General features: G+C 39.3%; 1 protein-coding gene and 1 long non-coding RNA gene across 3 annotated transcripts; one reads left to right on the plus strand and one right to left on the minus strand.

The window, feature by feature from the left end:
* Nucleotides 1–1,757: 1,757 nt before the first annotated feature.
* LOC124398092 lies at nt 1,758–5,139 on the minus strand. Of its 2 annotated transcripts, XR_006928014.1 has the most exons (4): nt 5,002–5,139; nt 3,184–3,246; nt 1,971–2,057; nt 1,758–1,884 (listed from the first exon to the last, which is right to left on the minus strand). It is a non-coding gene; the product is annotated as an uncharacterized LOC124398092 (long non-coding RNA). The 2 variants fall into 2 exon arrangements; XR_006928015.1 differs by having other exon boundaries at nt 1,758–2,057.
* LOC124398091 (transmembrane protein 164) lies at nt 4,413–18,333 on the plus strand. The gene is made up of 6 exons (XM_046868110.1): nt 4,413–5,388; nt 13,775–13,824; nt 15,938–16,004; nt 16,651–16,729; nt 17,216–17,316; nt 17,556–18,333. The coding sequence occupies exons 1-6, from the start codon at nt 4,951–4,953 to the stop codon at nt 17,760–17,762; spliced, it is 942 nt and encodes a 313-aa protein (XP_046724066.1). The 5' UTR covers nt 4,413–4,950; the 3' UTR covers nt 17,763–18,333.
* Nucleotides 18,334–19,725: the final 1,392 nt, after the last annotated feature.

Consider the following 19,725-nt stretch of genomic DNA (forward strand, 5'->3'; position numbering starts at 1 on the left):
ATCATCATCATCATCCTCATCATCAGTGCTCATCTGGAATGAGAGTTTATTCTGAAAAACACAGGCATGGATATCACCGGGTAAAGAATTCATAATGTCATTGAATTTCCCCGTGACTTGATGAGTTCGATATCTGTTTCCTGAACTCATTGTTTCATACATTTCCAGATAAAGACGGACTTTTTGTGGTGATCATTTACATTAAGGCTTCTCCTCATTTATCATCATCATCATCACCATCAAAACATTCATCATTCTTTAAATAACCAACATCTCCACAGAGTTCACTGCTAATTAACTGTAAACAAAACAGAATGAATAATCCTGAATTAACTGAGTTTAGTAGAATTTTTAGCATGCTATAAATTTGACTTATTTTAATTTTTTATTTTATTTGAATGGGTTGGATTTATGATTATGTCAGGGTCTGATACGTTTTCTATGCAATTCCTGCCATTTTTTTATTGACATATTTGTTCATTTATATCACCTTCTGCAGCCAACAGACACTTGAGCTTGTGTCTGTACAGTAATATTATTATTTACACATTAGAATTTATTTATTATATAAGTGATGATCCAGGTATGGGGTGTTACAGGATGTTAGTACACAATGTGGAGGTGATAAAAATGGTGTACGGCCTCACACCTTGCCAAAGATAATGGCATTGGCAATTCCCAGCATTGAGGAGTTAAAGCTGTTATTGAGTGAAAGAGAGAGAAGATCTCTGTTAATAATGAAGCTGTTGGAGTTCACTCTTGCTGCTGTTTTTTTCTCCAGTTCTTCAAATTTATCTTGTGCCACAAGCTGTTTATCGAAATCCTCGTATTCACCATAGAAGTTCCACCACATACAAAACTCCTCCATGGAGATCAGTGAGGTCTTTAGGAAATGTGTGCAATCGCCGTCTCACTCTGGATTTAACTGGAACTGGATGTTACTATGGTTTATAAGCAGCACATTAATTTAGATTCAACTGAAAAACGTACAATACCAGTGTGTACAATGCTCTGAACTCACTCCTGAACTTCCAGCCAATCACAATCCACTATTCACACCTGAACTTCCAGCCAATCACAATCCACTATTCACACCTGAACCTCCAGCCAATCACAATCCACTATTCACACCTGAACTTCCAGCCAATCACAATCCACTATTCACACCTGAACCTCCAGCCAATCACAATCCACTATTCACACCTGAACCTTCCAGCCAATCACAATCCACTATTCACACCTGAACCTCCAGCCAATCACAATCCACTATTCACGCCTGAATTTCCAGCCAATCACAATCCACTATTCACACCTGACCTTCCAGCCAATCACAATCCACTATTCACACCTGAACCTCCAGCCAATCACAATCCACTATTCACACCTGAACTTCCAGCCAATCACAATCCACTATTCACACCTGAACTTCCAGCCAATCACAATCCACTATTCACACCTGAACTTCCAGCCAATCACAATCCACTATTCACACCTGAACCTCCAGCCAATCACAATCCACTATTCACACCTGAACTTCCATCCAATCACAATCCACTATTCACACCTGAACTTCCAGCCAATCACAATCCACTATTCACACCTGAACTTCCAGCCAAAAACAATCCACAAGTTTCAGATAATTATTAAAGTTTTGTTATGATCGATGTTTTTTTTTTTAATAACGCAAATTTTTTTTAAACGAGTGTGAAAATAAAAGGTTCCAGAAAAAGTTCCCGTTTTCCCAATGAAACTTCTGATTGATGGATTTTATTTTTCTCTTTTATTATGCTGAAAGATCCTCGTGGTGTGAAACAGTTATTCAGGTTAATGTTTAAACAAAAACAACAAATAATTATGTTTGAAATGATCCTGGACGCAAAAGTTCTATAAAGAGGATATATAAGATATATATAAGAGGAAAAACGTATCAGTTAATTTCAGAAAAGAAATATTTATACAATTTTAATAACCTGTATAATTAATGGGTTGTGCGATAGCATATGTGGTTTGTCTGGCGCTGTTGCTCCTGGCGCATGTTGATGATGTCAGTGGTAGACCTGCAGGTGAAGAGAAAATAGTGATGATGTCAGCAAGCATTCAGGAGAAACATCATGGCTTTGGATCTGTTCCACCTCAGCCAGGATCCGAGAGAGTACCGAATACAGGTACCAGTGGTACTTTTCATTTTTATATAGATTCCAGACAGACAGACAGACAGACAGATGTGTGCTGAAGCGTCTGCTCTTCTCTCCTGCAGGTTCTGCTGCTCAGAAACAAAGTGGAGGGTTGAAGGAATTTGTGATTAAAGCAGTAGAACATTTTCGACTCCACGCTCCTCCAGCGGCAGTGATCGCTTTCCCCGTCACCTTCATCGCCATCACACTCCTCTGCTGCATCACGTGAGTCACAACAAACAAACACTGAGACACACATACAGACCTGAAAATTTAGATTAGATTAGATTAGATTAGATTCAACTTTATTGTCATTACACATGTACAAGTACAAGGCAACGAAATGCAGTTTGGGTCTAACCAGAGTGCAATAACAGCAAGTGCAGGATTTACAGTGTTTACTTGATTTACATAAGTTAAATAGAATGGTAATAAACAGGACTATAAACAGTAATTTACAGATGTATATGTACTATGAATATAATATACAGATGGATATATATATGTGTACTAAGGACATGATTTACAGATGAACAATAATATACAGCACACCAATAAAAAACTTCACACCAATATAACTACAATTATTACACCATGATTTTTAAAACGTTCAAAAACTATAAATAAAAACTTTCTAAATATTTCTACACAGTAAAAAATTACTTTCTAAAACATTTTGTTTCAAAAAAAAAAATTAAAGTTTCAGACGGTACTTTTATAGCAACCACTTCCACATTCAGATTCTACAATGTTTTGAGTAAAGTTCTAGTGGTGTGGTGTCTCGTAATAAGAGAACTGATTCCAGACAGTGGCTTCCACACTGTAATACAGCGGTCAAATAAATAAGAAATAAAAGTATCATATAAAATAAAAGAAATAAAGAAAGAAATCATAAAATAAAATTAATCTTAAAAAATATATACAGTATTTTTTATTTTAAATTCAGATTAAATGAAGATTAGCCTGTTATTTTCCTGTAATGATTGTGGATTTATAAATTGTTTTGTACCTTTTATATTTATTTCCCTCTTCTCTTCCTGAACAGGTGTGCAGTCGACAGACCGGCTCACTTCTAGGACAAGCAACAAAAAAATCATCAATAGTTTTATTCAGAATTATCCTTCAGTTACCTGATTTATTACAATACTAACACAAAACACTCTCATGATATATAGATGGATAGACAGACAGACAAATAGTTGTGTACAATATAAGTCGAAAGTTTGGACACCTTCTCCTTTAGCGTTTTTTTTTTCTTCTTTATTTTTATTATTTTCAACATTAATACCAAATAATCCAAACTATGAAAGAACACGTATATAAATAAACAAGTGTTAAAGAACCCATTATATTTTCGATTGATTCATGAGGTAGTCAACTAGAACGGGTTCCAGGTCACAGGTGTGTCTTATAAAGAGTTAATTTGTGACATTTCTTGCCTGCTTAATTAGCTACAGAGTTTTAGAGCACTGTGGTGTGTGAATATAGTGCAGTAATTACAGTAGGTTAAAGGTGTAGTAATATCATTTAACCACAACGTGTCGCGTTTTCACCATTTTCCATCACAAAGAGCAGACAGTGGTGTCGAAAAACAAGAGCTGATGATAAATAAGTACACGAGATCAATTGTTTCCCTTCTTTCTGCTCTTTTTACAGACTTATCGAGTTGTTTGTTATAATCTACCTTACTTAGAATTCACGTCCTCCCTTCCCTCCATCATTCCGTACTTGTGACATACTCTTACTTTCATTATTGCTTATCAAATCAAATTTTGTTCCATATACATACCGAGTACGACATGTAGTGTGAAATGCTTATTACGACTGTATAAAATCTAAAGTCTAAATTATACAAGTATAATACCAGTAAAAAGCATATCTATAGAGTATAAAATATAGGGAAAATCTTTATATAATTCTATAAGGAATGGGTATGTACAGAATGACAGTAGTACAGATTTACTTATTATGTCTTTTCACATAAATTGACAAATTATTACAGGAACATTATAGTTATAATAAATCATAGTACTTTGGATACTTAAGACATTTAAAGGCAAAAATGTTTGTACTTTTACACAAGTGCAAGTTTAGTTTATAGTTTACTTTTAATCTAAATCTAAACTACATGGTTTATGTGCGTCGTTCTCCATTGTGCATTTATTTCCTTACACACACACACACACACACACACACACACACACAACTACTAAAAATGATTCGGTGGACAAAGGGTTAACGCAGAACCAGTGGGCGTGGCCATTTGCTCGGAGCGTCTAATCTGATCAGCTGATCTGAATCTGGTGTATCAGCCAACCAATCAGAATGCGACGGGGCGTGGCGTTGTGTTCGCTTGCAGGGTGGGTGGGGGAGTGGAGAAGCAGCTGGAGGAACGCACACACACACACGTGTTATTATCTCCATCGAATTCCAGCACGCTCGTGACGTCTTACAGCTCTGTGTGTTCATTCGTTCATTCTTGGTGTGTATGTGTGAATGAATTTAAGATCTAGGAACGGGGTGGAGGAGATCCGTCTACTAGCGTTCTGTAGAAGGTGTAGATGTTCATGGTTATGGGTTCCTGAGTGATGTCGTAAAGACGCCCAGGAGAGCCCGGTTACAGCGCTGACAGCTTTACGGCTGAAGCAACCTGCTAGCGAACAGCTCTTTAGCTTAGCCTGTTAGCTTAGCATAGCTTAGCCAGCTCTCCCTCTTTTTCTCCACCCGAGGCTCTGACGGAACCCCACCGGCTCCAGGAACGCCCGCGTTGTCCCGCATGTTCCGCCACGAAGTCGGCGTCCTGTCGTTCATTCCGTCCTGTTCGTACCTGTTCCAGCACGGGAGGAACCGGAACATGTCCCGCTACAGCGTCTACAGCCTGCTGGACTGGATGTACGGCGGGGTGGACCCGCGGTTTGAGGGGAACGGAGGGGCCGAGTGCGCCGCCTTCCTGCCGACGCGACAGCGCGCCCTCGAAACGCTGGTGTTCGTGCTGCTCTCCGCGGCCGAGGTCGTCGTCTCGGCGCGCCACATCAGCGTCTCCAGGGCGCACCGGGAGGCCGTGAGGGACACGAAGCGGCACAAGGACAGCCCAGGCAAAAACCTGCTCCTCGCCGCCCTCTGCATCACCTTTGGAGTGGAGGTGGGCTTCAAGTTCGCCACCAAGACAGTCATCTACCTGCTGAACCCGTGTCACGTGGTCACCATGATACAGGTGTGCACAATGCATGCGTTATAATGATCTCTCATTACAATTAAGAAGTCACGTGACAGGGGTGGAATATTCATTCAAATCGAGGTGTTTTACCTTTTTATATATTTACAGATGTTTCACTACTCCAAGGCGTTTTATAGAAATATAGATGATGTATCACTGATCCTGAGGTTAACAAAAAATAGCAAAATAAACATTAACAAAGAAGAAAATAATGATAAACAATAAACTAATAAATGATTTCAAATATAAGGAGTAATGGTTCAGTTCATATGAAAGCACCTTACAGATAATAAATAATACTATAAAGTTTTTTTAACAATTAATAATACATTTTATTTACATGTGCCTTATGACACTCAGACACCTTACATCCAATAACAAAGCAATTTAAAATAACGAAACACTAAACAACCAATAAGACGTACGTATACGATGTCAATAACAAATATGTTTTGCATAAAAATAAATAATTGTTTGGAACAGAGACCGAGCGACACTTACGACATCATTTCCTGTGTTTTTGTGTTCAAAACACTTCACGATCACCAGGACGAGGTTGACACACTTCAGGGGGAAAACCTAAAGCTCTTGCCCCTGAAACATGGCATTTGGTAGATACCCTCATCCAGGACATCTTACATTGATCTCATTTATACATCTGAGCAGTGATGGAGTTAAGGGCCTTGTTAAGGGGCCTGGGATTGGGAGAGTGGTGTGGCTGGGATTTGAACACATGATCTTCAGATCCAAAGACCAGTACCTTTACCACTAAGCTACCACCTCACCTACCATATCAGAATCAGAAAAGGTTTTATTGGGTTCAGTAAAGAGAATGTTACGGTACTAGGAATTTGTCTTGGTGTCACGTGCAAACATATACACAGCTGCAGAATGTGTACACAGCTTTAAAATAAACCATAAAATATTACGTTTATTAAAAAAACCCATTTGTATTGATGAGGTCACAGCTAAATGAAGACTTGAACTCTGAGATGACGTGATGATGGTCAGGGGTAAAATCGAAGCTTTGAAAGGTTTGTTTGTTTGCTGTTTTGTTTCTTTTTTAACGGGATGTAAGAAGTTTGAACAGGTCAAAGCACCAAAGCCCCGCTGCATCAATCTCATAATCTAGAGATGAAATCTTGATACGCTGTTGTCCACAGGGGGCCGAAAGGCATTGTGAGTAATACAGGATGTGAAAATACACAGAATTCAACACAATGAAGCGAACATGACACCGTTTAGGGGTTTAGCAACTAAAAAAAAAGGTGGATTTCTTTGCTTGCTGCATATCAATGATATACAGTTTTTATATATATTTAATTTATTTGATTGAAGTCAGTTTTTAAAGCAGTATTTTACTCCTTCTTTTCATTTACTGCTTTTGCTCAGTAAAAAAACAATCATAAGTGAAAAAAAAATGCACAAAACGTCATTTGCTCACTGCATTCGAGAGTTTAATTAGAATCGAATCTGAATTCTTCACGTGTCACGTGTGTTGTAGTGCTAAGAGTGTGTCAAATCTAACGCAATACAAAACGCCCAGCTCTCACTTCAGAGTTAAGAAATATTTTCTTCCTCTTGATACTCTCCAGAGAGCCGCAGTGGTCAGCGAGCAACCAGTGAGAAGGAAAACATCATCTGTTTATGGAAATCCGGAGCTGTGCTTTGGATAATTGTTTCAAAGTCCACTGACCGCGACTCTCACACACACACACACACACATTTCTGGCATTAATTATTTAGGACTTTAGGTGAATCTCTAGGAGAAGCATCGATATTGCATTTTTTTTGTGGGGACTTAAAATGAAGATGCAAATTCTACAGGAAAAGTATAAACAGTTCATGAAAAAGCTTAACAACTGTTTTTGGTGAAGTTTCCTCACGACATCCTGTTTTCCTCGAAAAATCCGTCTTGTAAATGTCCTTCTAAATGTATCAGCGACCAAATTAATTTCTTCTCCTCTGTCAGTCGGTGTGAAAAAAAACGCTCTTAAATCCACACTGATATATTTGAGTTTGTGCAGTTTGCTACAGATGCCAGTTGTGAGCTCTGACTAGCGCGCTGTCTGACCATCCAATTAAAAGACGTGAAAATCCTGACGCAAATGGACGCCTTCTAGATGGCCTCAGAGTGACCAAATCGCAATCTGATTGGTTAAATCGGTAGATTCTTTTTTTACGTGTAAATGGGCGTGACTGTTTTTTAATTGTATTTACATGTTATGGACTTTTATCGCATTTGCCAGGTACCGAGAGAGAAAAACGAGTTGTACAATGAACGATGATGTGTGTAAACCATCAAAACGAAGAATCGAGATGGTGGACGATGCAGTCATTGTTCATGTTCTCCTGTTTCATGTTAACACCACCTTGTAGAATCTTTGCTTTAGAATGTTTGCTCACAACCTCAAGGGTTTTCAGGCGTTTGGGTGAGAACGAGGGTTTTTTGTGGATGTGGAGATGTCCACACAGTTCCACATTTTATATGAAGAACCGTGAAGCTGAACATTAAGCGTTCATCGGTGCTGCTGATAGATGATTGCAAAGATTTCGAAGATCTCAAAAAAAAAAACCAGTCGAATGTGAAAGGCCTGAAATTTTCCCTTTTCAAAATTATAAAAAAAATTGCAGAAGGAAGTCTGTAAAAGGCAGAACTCCTGAACGCTGAGAAGTTTATTTCCGCAACGGATATTTCAAACTGAACTAACCGAACCAAGTCTTGCACATCATCTCACCTCACAGATTGCACGTTTCTTTCCTTCCTTCTGCTTTTTTACTTCCGCTTATAGCGTTGTGTTGCGCTCGTGCACCACGGCGCCACCCGGAGGCTGGATTCAGATCAGATCAGGAGAGTTTTTCTGAGCGATGAGACGCTGTGCCAGGTTCTGAGCAGAGAGGATCTCCTGGCACGGTTCCTCGTATTCAGTCGGGGGAACATGGGTGTTCTGTGCCTGAGGAATGGAACGTCGTTTTCTGAGGATCATAAAAAAATGTTTTTTTTCACTTGCTGTAACTTTGTGTATTTAATGACAATTTTGGCAAAAAGAACTTAATGAAGAAGGAATCTTTCTGCCTTTTCATGCTAAATGTCATGGTGTTGAAAATCCACAGCACTGCAGTGTGGAAGCTCAGGAGGAAGTACTGGCCTCACTGGAACATCTAAAAAAAACCCATCAACTAATATATATATATATATATATATATATATATATATATATATATATATATGATATCTGTCCATCAATATAAAGATTTTTGGATGCAGGAGAATAACATTTTCTCTTCACTTGAATTCGGAGACCCAAATCTGTTCCAGCATGACCATGCCCCTGTGCAGAAAGACTAAAGATGCTTTCCATGGTTTGGATTGAAAGATCTCATATAGAGCTCCAAACCTGTTGAACACCTTCGGGGTGAATGTGAACGCAGACTGCACCTCCATCAGTACCTGACTTTACTAACACCCTTGTAGCTCAATGAATCTCAAGAGTGGATCATAGAAGAGCAAATGGAGACTAAATGTGGAATTGGATGTTCAAAAAGCATATAGTGATCTTATGGTCAGGTGTCCACAAAGGTGTTGTGTTTATTTAGGGTTAGCAAATGAGTGGTTTTTGTATTTCGTAGGTGCGACTTCAGTGAAATCGATCTAGCGTGACTTTTTACTGTTTCTTGTTGTACATTTAGTACTAAATTAGTGAACACTTTAAAGCATTCGTTTTAAACGAGGAAAATCTGATCCATCATCCACCTATGAAACTTCTCAACACCTAACAGTTGATCTTTTGTGTTGCTGGAACACGATAACAGACGTATGAAAGGCGAACGTACGCAACGGCTGCTATTGTGTCACAGATTTTACGGTGTAATGTGTCACGGATCGTGTTTCAGGAGGATTTTGTCAGCCGTTCCTCCCCTTCAGGTTCTTACGCTAATTTAAAGCGGAGAGCAGAAATCTGAGCCACGTGACGCCACCGAGCATCGTGTCTCGATTCGTTTCAAATCAAGCCTGAGATATACACACCGAACAAAACACTTATAAATAAACAATAAATATTGTCAATTGTTTATTTTGTGCTTTAAAACTTAGTAAAATCTGCATTTTTTTTTTTGTAATTTTGATTAATTATTAAATTAATCCCCACATTTACTGTTCATTAATTTTCATTAATAAACAATAATTGATTAAATTAATAATTATAACATCTGATCAGAATTAACTGTGAAAATAACGAACGGTTACACATCTTGGAAATATTATTTTTCATTATTTTATTATGGAAAAAAAGGAAGAATGGCAGCTATATCATGCTGCATAGTACAGAAAAATAAATATATATTAAATATGATAAACTTTTTATATATTCTTTGTTCTTTAGTATTTGTTTAATGTTCCTGAATCTGATCAGTAGTGTGTGTGTGTGTGTGTGTGTGTGTGTGTGTGTGTGGTTGCTGTGAACATGAAAACATGGAGTTTTCATGTTCACACACACACACATTTCAGTGTTCGCTAGCCTAGTAGTCTAAAGTAAGTGTGTGTGTGTGTGTGTGTGTGTGTGTGTGTGTGTGTGTGTGTGTGTGTGTGTGTGTGTGTGTTGTACTGTTGCTGTGTTTGGGGAGGAATGGATTGAGACTAGTGTTTGTGAACTGTATTGAATTGGTGTTTGTTGGGAAAGAAAAGTCTGATTAATGTGTATGATTGTGTTGTGGGTTTTTGTTGGTTGCTGCAGAGCTCGAATCAGTGAAAGGCCACAATTAAATAAAGCACAGTCCATTTATTAACCTGTTATTATCTGCTCTCATCATAGAACAGGAGTGGAGATTGTGAACGAAAATCTGTGTTGCTGGACGCATTGTTAAGTGGCGTTTATTATATGATTAAAGATTTTGTTTACCAGTATTTAGGGTTTTATAGACATTCCAGCAAGAATTCTAGTGTAGTATCGGGTCGTGCCGTGCCGTCCCGTATCGTGTCATTCATGGTCTGGTGCCTCTCCATGACGAGAGTTTCTCTTTTCCTGTCTTCTCTGTCCGAGTTCTGTCTGAGAGAGATGTTCTCGGTGTGGATCTCCAGTGTGGTTCGACACAGAATTGACTCGCTGCATTTGACTCTAAATCTCGCTATATTTATCATTTCTTTCCTAAAGATTTGTCAAATTTTTCCTGTTGTTGTATCAGGATGCAATGAAAGAGTGTTTGAGCGAACAGTCTGCTTCCTCTAGGTCAGATCGCAGCAAGAAAGCAATCTGACACGTGTTCGACTCGCCGTGTTCGACTCGCCGTGTTCGACTCGCCGTGTTCGACTCGCCGTGTTCGACTGCAAATTGACTCCCGCGATTTATTTGATTTTCTCACTCCATAAAGTTTTATCCACTTTTCCCCCTCGTCGTATCTATAAACGATGATGTTTTCTACACGTCCCTCTGTTAAGTGTGTTTGTTTTTTCCACGTTTGCAATCCAGATCCAAACCAAATAAAACGCATTAATACACCGCTCAGATTTGAACTCTATCGATTAGACAAATATTTGTGGGCGTGTCCCGGTGCTCATCGTGGCTTAAATCACTCTGTTATCTTTATTACTGATAAACTACAGCGTAGTATCTGGTGCACTGTTTGGTGACTTTTATTATACTGATTAAAGACTGTTAAAGTCTGTTCTCAGAGTGGTACAGAAAACTCGATTAACACGTTCATATCAAATCCTTAATTCTGATCAAAACCACGTGATAAAAAATGGTGTACGATGCCTATTAAATGATCATTTAAAATGCTTGAGAGGAACATCAGGTTCCTCTTGTGTCGGGTAAAGAACAGGAAAAGGAAAGAGGGAAAAAAAGACAGAGAAGGAGAAAGAAAGAGGGTGACACAGCACCCCTGGAGCACAGAGAGTTAAGGGCCTTACTCAAGGGCCCCAAGGTTGAGGCTTGAACTTCCGACCTTCTATTCTGTAACCCAGTTACCCCAGAAACAAGAACAGTCACCTCAAACTGCTTCTGTAAACATGAGGATGATTTTGAGGAGCTTCAGTTTCCTCCTCAGGGATGCTGTGGAACAGGAAGCTCTTTCACACAGATGATAAAATGTGACTCAATCGACAGAACAGAGGAAACTGAAACTCAGAGAATAAAAAAAAATAAGAATAATAAAGAGTAGAATAGAAATAAAAATATATATATACTGTAGAATGAAATAGAATTGCAACAAAATAATTTTGATTTTTAATTTATTTTGTTCGTTGTATTAATTTATTCTTATTATGTTTTAATTTGGGCTTTTTTTTATAAAATCCTTAGTATTATTTTTTTAATTGTTTTAATCTTATTTCTATTTTAAAGGCATTTCACTGTGTTGTTTGCGGTTGTGTACGTGATTTTATTAAAATAAAAATGTTAAAAAAAGGGTTAGGGTTGGAACAGACCCCATTAGAATAGACTTGTGGCTCTCTGTAGTCGAGGCACAGCAGTGTGACTGTGAACATTTAATAAACGTTCTGTTGAAAGGCTTTCTGCTGTTTTCCTTCCTGCTGCTTTCATGCCTTTTAGTGTTTTTATCTGCTCTGTGATCTCTCTCTCTGTCTCTCTGTCTCTCTCTCTCTCTCTGTGCTCTCTCTCTCTCTCGCTCTCTCTCTCTCTCTCTGTGCTCTCTGTCTCTTTTTCTGTCTCTGTCTCTTTTTCTGTTTTTCTCTCTCTCTCTCTTTCTCCCTGTCTCTCTCTCTCTCTCTCTCTCTCTCTCTCTCTCTCTCTCTCTCTCTCTCTCTCTCTCTCTCTCTTTATGCTCTCTCTGTCTCTTTTTCTGTTTTTCTCTCTCTCTCTCTCTCTCTCTCTCTCTCTCTTTGTGCTCTCTCTGTCTCTTTTTCTGTTTTTCTCTCTCTGTCTCTTTCTCTCTGTCTCTCTCTGTTTCTCTCTCTCTTGAACTTTCTCAGGAGAATTAGGCCTTGAAACATGTGCTCAGGTTTCCTCTAAACAATCCCGGTTCGTTTCTGTGTGCAGTGATGGACAGATGGGAGGAGTGTTTTGTGTGAATGTTTTGTTGATGTTCTTGTGTTCAAATCCACATTCCTGGGCAAAAAAACCCAATATGGCAAAAAATAAATAATTTAATGATCAGGTAAGATTAAGTGGTTCAATTCCAGGAGCTGAATGATTTATAGAATGTTTGTTTGGAGTTAAATAACCCGAGTTTGTGAAGCATCCTCTTCTGTTTTTCATTAGAACTAAAATTTAATAATAATAATAATAATAATAATAATAATAATAATAATAATAATAATTAGATATCTAATGTGGACACTCAGACACGTGGTCGTCTGGTTGAATAGATATATGCCCCGCCCTCTCTCAGGAGGCGTGTTTTGCTCTGTGATAGTATCAGTAAACACTGTTTGAAGTTGCATAATAGGTCACATTCTGTTCTCATTTGTTTCACCCTGGATAATATTTGCTGAAAGAGAAAGGAAGTCTCTCTTTGTTTCTTTTTCTTGCTATTCATCTCTCGTTTGCTTTCTCTATCTCTCGCTCTCTCTCTCTCGCTCGCCGAGGGAAGAAGTCATGCTATCGCTGTAAACGAATAGACAGTATCAAATCTGTTTCCCTTTCAATCTCAGATAGATAGATAGATAGATAGATAGATAGATAGATAGATAGATAGATAGATGGATAGATTCATTCATTCATTCTCATATTCATTTAGAGCACACCCTGAAGCTCATGTTTCAATCTGTGACCCAGAAGGTCCAGTTTAATGAGCTGGATTTTTTTCCTTGTTGCACCGAGCGGAACAGAAGTTTTTCCCCGAACTGTGTACATTTAGAGCAGGAATATCAGAATCAGCGGTTCGGTGGACATGTTTACAGACTGACTAATGATCTGTTAATAATCTGTTAATTGAAACGGATCTGTTTCAATACAAATAAACACCTCTGTCTCATTTATTAAAGTAGGTGTGAAAGTTAATTCCAGGATTCTTCATCATGTGACTTTTAGAGGAATCTCTTCATGCTGAGGATCTCAGATGGCTCTCAGGAGAAACCTGATCGCAGTCTGATGCGAAAATTTGACTTGGAATTTTTTTGACACATTCATGAAATATGAGACTGTAAATGAAAAGATGATGATTTCTTATTTTAGAATTTAAAAATAATAAATAAATAAATAAATAAATAAATGCAAAAATTGTTTGCCATTTTATTACTACTAACTTACCTTAAACATGATGTTATAATTTTTTTTTTATTTTTATTTTTTAGCTTTTTGTAATTGTGAATTGAGTATCATATCATTACACCCGTTACTGTGTATCTAATACTCTTATAGAAGCTTAAATACAGCTTATAAACTTCACTAACAATTGTCCGTCTTTGTTTTGTTTTTTCCCACAGATCTTCCTGCTGGCGTGTCCTCCATGTAAAACTGCCATGGTCGTGTTCAGGTGAGGAACATCTCAAACCTCTGCTTCTGTTTAAAAAATCTGGAACAAAAATCTTCTACAGGTTGATGTGTGTGCTAAGGGTGCACAAACTTTTAGTTACGTACTAAAATGAGTGTGTAATTATAAATAAATACCGGACTACAGAACAGATGCACACTTTCTGACCAATCAGATTTGAGTATTTGTCCATGCTGTAGTCTTAAAAAGGGACATATAGAGGTCATAGCAACATGACGTCAATGGCACTTCTGTGGCACGTGTTTGATACGTCCTAGCAGTGAGAAGAATCTTCCCAAGCACTGAGCTCTACAGAGCAGACAGAAGTTCTTAGGAGGAATGATCTTCCACTGTGGTGTTACTGCTGATTTATACATGCTCTGACCAAAAGTATTGGGACACCTGACTTTTCCAACCTTTGATGGTTCTTCTGCAAACTACTCCAGGAAAAGTTGTGTAGGACATCTCTGAATTCTGTAGCATGAAATTTTGCCTTTATTTGAACTAGGAGACCCAACCCTGGTCCAGCATGACACTGCCCCTGTGCACAAAGCAGCTCCATGAAGATCTGCTTTACATGGGTTGGATGATGTAGAAGATCTGCTAAGCGCTCCAACCCTATTGAACACGCTGACTGCATCCCAGGCTTCCTCACCTTCTCACCTACATCACTACCTGACTTTACTAACTGAGATGTTTAAAAAGCGCACACCAAACGCATGGTCAGGTGTCCACAAACTTTTTCCCAGAGCACACAGTGGAATCTCTTTCTCAAATGGAGCCAAGTTTTCATTTAAATTTTAACATTGTTGACCTGTAAAATGTAGATCAAGATTCTAATTAAACCTGAGAAACATTAACCTGAAGGACGTCTGAAGGACAGAACTGTATATACATTTGATTTGGGGTTGACTTTGTGATTGTGAGATTACCCATAAACCTCTTCTCTGGGACATACAGAGAACATTCCAGCACATGAATCTACACCAGGCCTCAGATTAACACACGCCACAGCCGAGTGTGTGAAGAAACCAGGAGTTGAAGGAACTGACCGAGCGATGGGGTTTTCTGTCTCGAGTACGAGAAACACGAGCAGCTCAGAAAGTTTGGATGTACAGTACAGACCAAAAGTTTGGACACACCTTCTCATTTAAAGAGTTTTCTTTATTTTCATGACTATGAAAATTGTAGATTCACACTGAAGGCATCAAAACTATGAATGAACACATGTGGAATTATATATGGAATTATATACATAACAAAAAAACTGAAAAATGTCATATTCTAGGTTCTTCAAAGTAGCCACCTTTTGCTTTGATTACTGCTTTGCACACTCTTGGCATTCTCTTGATGAGCTTCAAGAGGTAGTCACCTGAAATGGTCTTCCAACAGTCTTGAAGGAGTTTCCCGAGAGATGCTTGGCACTTGTTGGCCCTTTTGCCTTCACTCTGCGGTCCAGCTCACCCCTAAACCATCTCGATTGGGTTCAGGTCCGGTGACTGTGGAGGCCAGGTCATCTGGCGCAGCACCCCATCACTCTCCTTCTTGCTCAAATAGCCCTTGATGCCTTCAGTGTGACTCTACAATTTTCATAGTCATGAAAATAAAGAAAACTCTTTGAATGAGAAGGTGTGTCCAAACTTTTGGTCTGTACTGTATATAAAGGTTGATCAGATTAGCTCTCTGTGAACACCAGCAGCATTTGAAAGTCAAATTGTTTGTAAAAGTTTCTTCTGATCTTTGTCTGCTATTCAAATGAGAACTTCTGACGGACAACCGTCACGTCGCTCAGGAAACAGGAAGTGGTTCATGCCGAGGATCTGAGGAGTTAGAATCAGTGTTAATGTCCTGATCTTTACAGTCACCTTCTTCCTGAATCCTGAATCAGGAATAGTGAAGATGCTTCCATGCAGAGAATCCCTGCAGAACAGCGACACAAACATGCATCAGACTTTTTTTGTTGTTGTTGTTTTACAAATGCAGAAACATTTGCATGTTTTGTTGTTCAGCGTCTATTAAACTTTGCTAGTTTGCATAGCGTTGCCGTAGAGACGTCAGGAAGCTGCCAAGAAGCCTTCAGGCTTTTTTTTTTTTACTCTGTGTTTCCTTGTTCCAGGCTTCAGGTCCACATGCTGAACGGCGCTCTGTTAGCGCTTCTCTTCCCCGTCGTCAACACCAGACTAGTAAGTAACGTTGACTTTTTATGGTCAATCAATAACACGCCATAAAGTGAATCTAATGCCTATTGATTATACACTGTGTGGACAAAAGTATTGGGACACCTGATCTTCCACCCATATGTGGTTCTTCCCCAAACTGTTCCCACAATATGTTGGAGACGTCTTTGGGTGCAGGAGCATGACATTTTTCTCTGCCTGTTCCAGCATCACAATGCCCTTGTGCACAAAACCAGCTCCATGAAGATCTGCTTTACATGGGTTGGAGTGAAAGATCTCCTGCTGTAGAGCTCAGAACACTTGGGATGAATGTGAACATTAACTGCACCCCAGGCCTCCTCATCTTCTCACCCACATTAGACACTGACTTTATTAACTGCCATGTAGCTGAATGAATCTCCACAAAATCCAGTGGAACATCTTCCCAGAAGAGTGGAGTTTAGTATAACAGTGAATGGGGACTGAATGTGGAATAGGAAGCACATAGCATTCTTATGTTGGTGTCCACTAAACCTTTGGCCATGTAGTGTGTCTCGTATCGTTTACTGTTTCAGCGTAGTTTTTTTTTAAGCCGGCATTCTCCTTATTACAAGAACGTTCTCCTGGAGCTTCGACTCATTAAATCTGATCCGTATCTTAAATGTGTTTGCAGCTTCCCTTTGAGAAGGAGATCTACTACATCCAGCACTCCATGCTCTACTTGGTGCCCATCTACCTGTTCAGAAAAGGAGGTGAGATTTCCCGCAGGAACAAAACCACTAGAAACATTAAAAACTGAACAGGATGAACAGCAGGAACAATACCAATCTGCCATCTAGTGGTGAGATTGTGCTGTTACACGGTTTATAATGTGGATTCTTCACCTGCATGCTTTTACAAACCACCAGGACTGAGCCCCGTAAAGCTGTGAAGGTCACAGTAATAATTAGTGAATTCACACAAAGTTCTGCTGCACGTTCTTCCTCCAGGAGCTGCACATGATTTGGTTCTCCAGTATCTTCTTCTGCAAAACTATTACAAAACAAAGAGCTCAAGGAATAAATATGATGCATTAAGAGCTCAGGGTGGTTGTGTGTGTGGGTGTGTGTGTGTAGGGAAGTGTAGTTTTGAACAGGATGAACAATGTGCTCCTGTCACGTGGTTGGCTGATTGTGTGTACGATAAGATGTCCAGCTAATGGGGTTTGTGATTGATGTTCCTCTGTATGTTCCTCTCAGGTGTGTACAAACCTGAGCCGCTCTGTGACATGTGGTGGGCTTTGTTATCTACAGGAATCCTCTTTCTCTACCATTTTGTGTTCCTGCAGGGCCTGGGAATGGTACGACACACACACACACACACACACACACACAGAGCTTGTGTCTGATACAAAATCCAGCTGAAAGGCATCATCCATTTCACACTGTATATGCAGATTGATCTGTGTGTGTGTGTGTGTGTGTGTGTGTGTGTGTGTGTGTGTGTGTGTGTGTGTGTGTGTTTATATATGGTATATAATTATCTGACACCTATTTATATATTATTTTGTTTGTTTGTTTGTTTATTTCTCTGTTGAAGGTAACTGAGGTGAATCTGAACAACATGTTGTGTCCGGCCGTGTCCGATCCATTTTACGGGCCGTGGTACCGCGTGTGGGCCACCGCTCACCAGACGGCGCTGACGCTCCTCCACGGCAAAGCGCTGACGGCCATCTGCCAGCAGGCCACGCCCGCTCTGTGCCACCTGCTGCACTCAGCCCGCCTTCGCTCCAAAAAAGTCGACTGAATCCCCACACAAACCCGGAACCTTCTTTCATTTTAGTTTTTAATTTCTTTTAATAACAGAATGTCGAAGCAGACCTGTGCGATTCTAACAAGCTCGGTTTTATCGTCTTGCCGTGACGTCACACTGCCACGATTACAGTCACGTTTACGCTCATGATTATATTATAACATAGTGTCATTTCCAGACTTGACGTTGGAGTACGTGCGAGTTCTCGCTCCATAAATCCTCTTTATGTTCTCGGTAAAGTGTCCGATCCGGTCAGGACATAAAACTGAAGGCGTTCTGTCCTGATACACTGAAACTGTTTTCAGTTCATTAATGTGATATGAGGTGTGTGTGTGTGTGTGTGTGTGTGTGTGTGTGTGTGTGTGTGTGTGTGTGTGTGTGTGTGTGTGTGTCTTTACACACTAGTAAATTTGCATAACGCTACTGTATTTATGAGCAACTTGCTGGGAGAAAACCTCGTACTGAAAACGTCTTTTAGGTTAAAAAAAGAAGAAGGTTGCAAGCGAACGCTAAAGATGAAATGTTCTGATGTAGAAATTTTCCATCAAATGCTTTTAAAATTTGATTTGTGTTTTTGTTTTTTTTTCCCTGCTTAAATGCGCTCGAGTGTCAGTGAGAGCAGCCATACGAATTACTCGAAATTTCAGTCTAAATCTGGAATGTTTACAGTCTCTGACTATTTAACCTTTTCATATTCGGCTCTGTGCGCTAAACAGTTCCTCTGCTAATATTACCACATTAGAACTTCTCACACTGAGGTGTTTCTGAGCTTCTGCCCGCTAACAGCTTACTTTTATCTTCAGTTGCCATTTTATTTCTTGTATAGTCGCATTTAAGCTGGAGCTTCATGTTTACTTTGACACACACACACACACACACACGCTCATCTGTAACACACACTGATCCCAAACACTCTCCCACATACACATATTTTTGTTTAAAAACATTATAGAACGTCTTATTTATATCGTTTCTGTTTTTTTCCTCGTCTTGACTTTTTTCAGTCACGTGCCTCCAAACAGAACATCTCCGTTTCTTTTTCAGAAAACTCATATTGCACATCAACTTTTATTATTCATTTCTCCTTTTTAAAACGTTCTCATATTGTGTACATAGGAGAAAAATATAAGTTTTAGATCATTTCTAAGTATGTGGGGTTTTTTTTTTATGTAAAACGTGACGTCATTGACTTTTTGAAAGACTCCTGTCTGAGAACCTGAGCGTCTCACGTTCATAAGGTAAACGAGGGATTTACGGATCATTCATCATTCCAGTTACAGTATATAGACAGATGCTCTTGTCTCTCACACACACACACACACACACACACACACACCAGAAACTGGTCTGCTTCCAGCAGCTGAATCTCACCAGGATTCTGATTGCAATGCAGATGTTTTCTCTGAGGACCGAATCGGAGACAACGAACTAAAAGGGATTTTGTAGTTTATTTGTTTTTTGTACATATTTTTGGTAATTGTGTGTGTGCTGTATTGTGGTAATGAAAAATAAAAATTCTTCCGCAAAGCTTTTGGTTGAATCGACTATTTACCAACACACACACACACACACACACACACAGTGCACCACAAATCAACAGGCATTTTTAGTATGAGGGTTCAATTTAAACATCTTAAAGGCCCTGTAAATATGTGTAAATGAGATAAAATTTAGGTATGAGGTGTTCCAGGACATTAGTGCACGATGTGGAGGTGACGAACCTCCCGAGATGAAGTGGAGAGCATTAAAATGATGTAATGTCTCACACATTGCCGTGGATTATCAATTTAGACTAGTGGTCCTCAAAGTGTGGGGGCGCTGCCCTCTAGTGGGGAATAAAGATAAGACAGGTGGGGCGCAATGAACAGCCGGATTTCTTGATCTAGTTTGTTTTTCAGTAATCTTTATTTGGGTCATCAAGTAAATTCTAACAAAATCAGTCAGGGTGCCTAACAAA

Source organism: Silurus meridionalis, chromosome 15 (assembly GCF_014805685.1).
Source record: "Silurus meridionalis isolate SWU-2019-XX chromosome 15, ASM1480568v1, whole genome shotgun sequence".
Lineage (NCBI taxonomy): Eukaryota > Metazoa > Chordata > Actinopteri > Siluriformes > Siluridae > Silurus > Silurus meridionalis.

Bases quoted from the DNA above. Each gene is read 5' to 3' on its own strand.
- LOC124398091 (XM_046868110.1), top strand. From the start codon at position 4,951: ATGTTCCGCCACGAAGTCGGCGTCCTGTCGTTCATTCCGTCCTGTTCG. The intron at 13,825-15,937 runs GTGAGGAACATC...TCCTTGTTCCAG, and splicing joins ACTGCCATGGTCGTGTTCAG to GCTTCAGGTCCACATGCTGA. The intron at 16,005-16,650 runs GTAAGTAACGTT...ATGTGTTTGCAG, and splicing joins CCGTCGTCAACACCAGACTA to CTTCCCTTTGAGAAGGAGAT.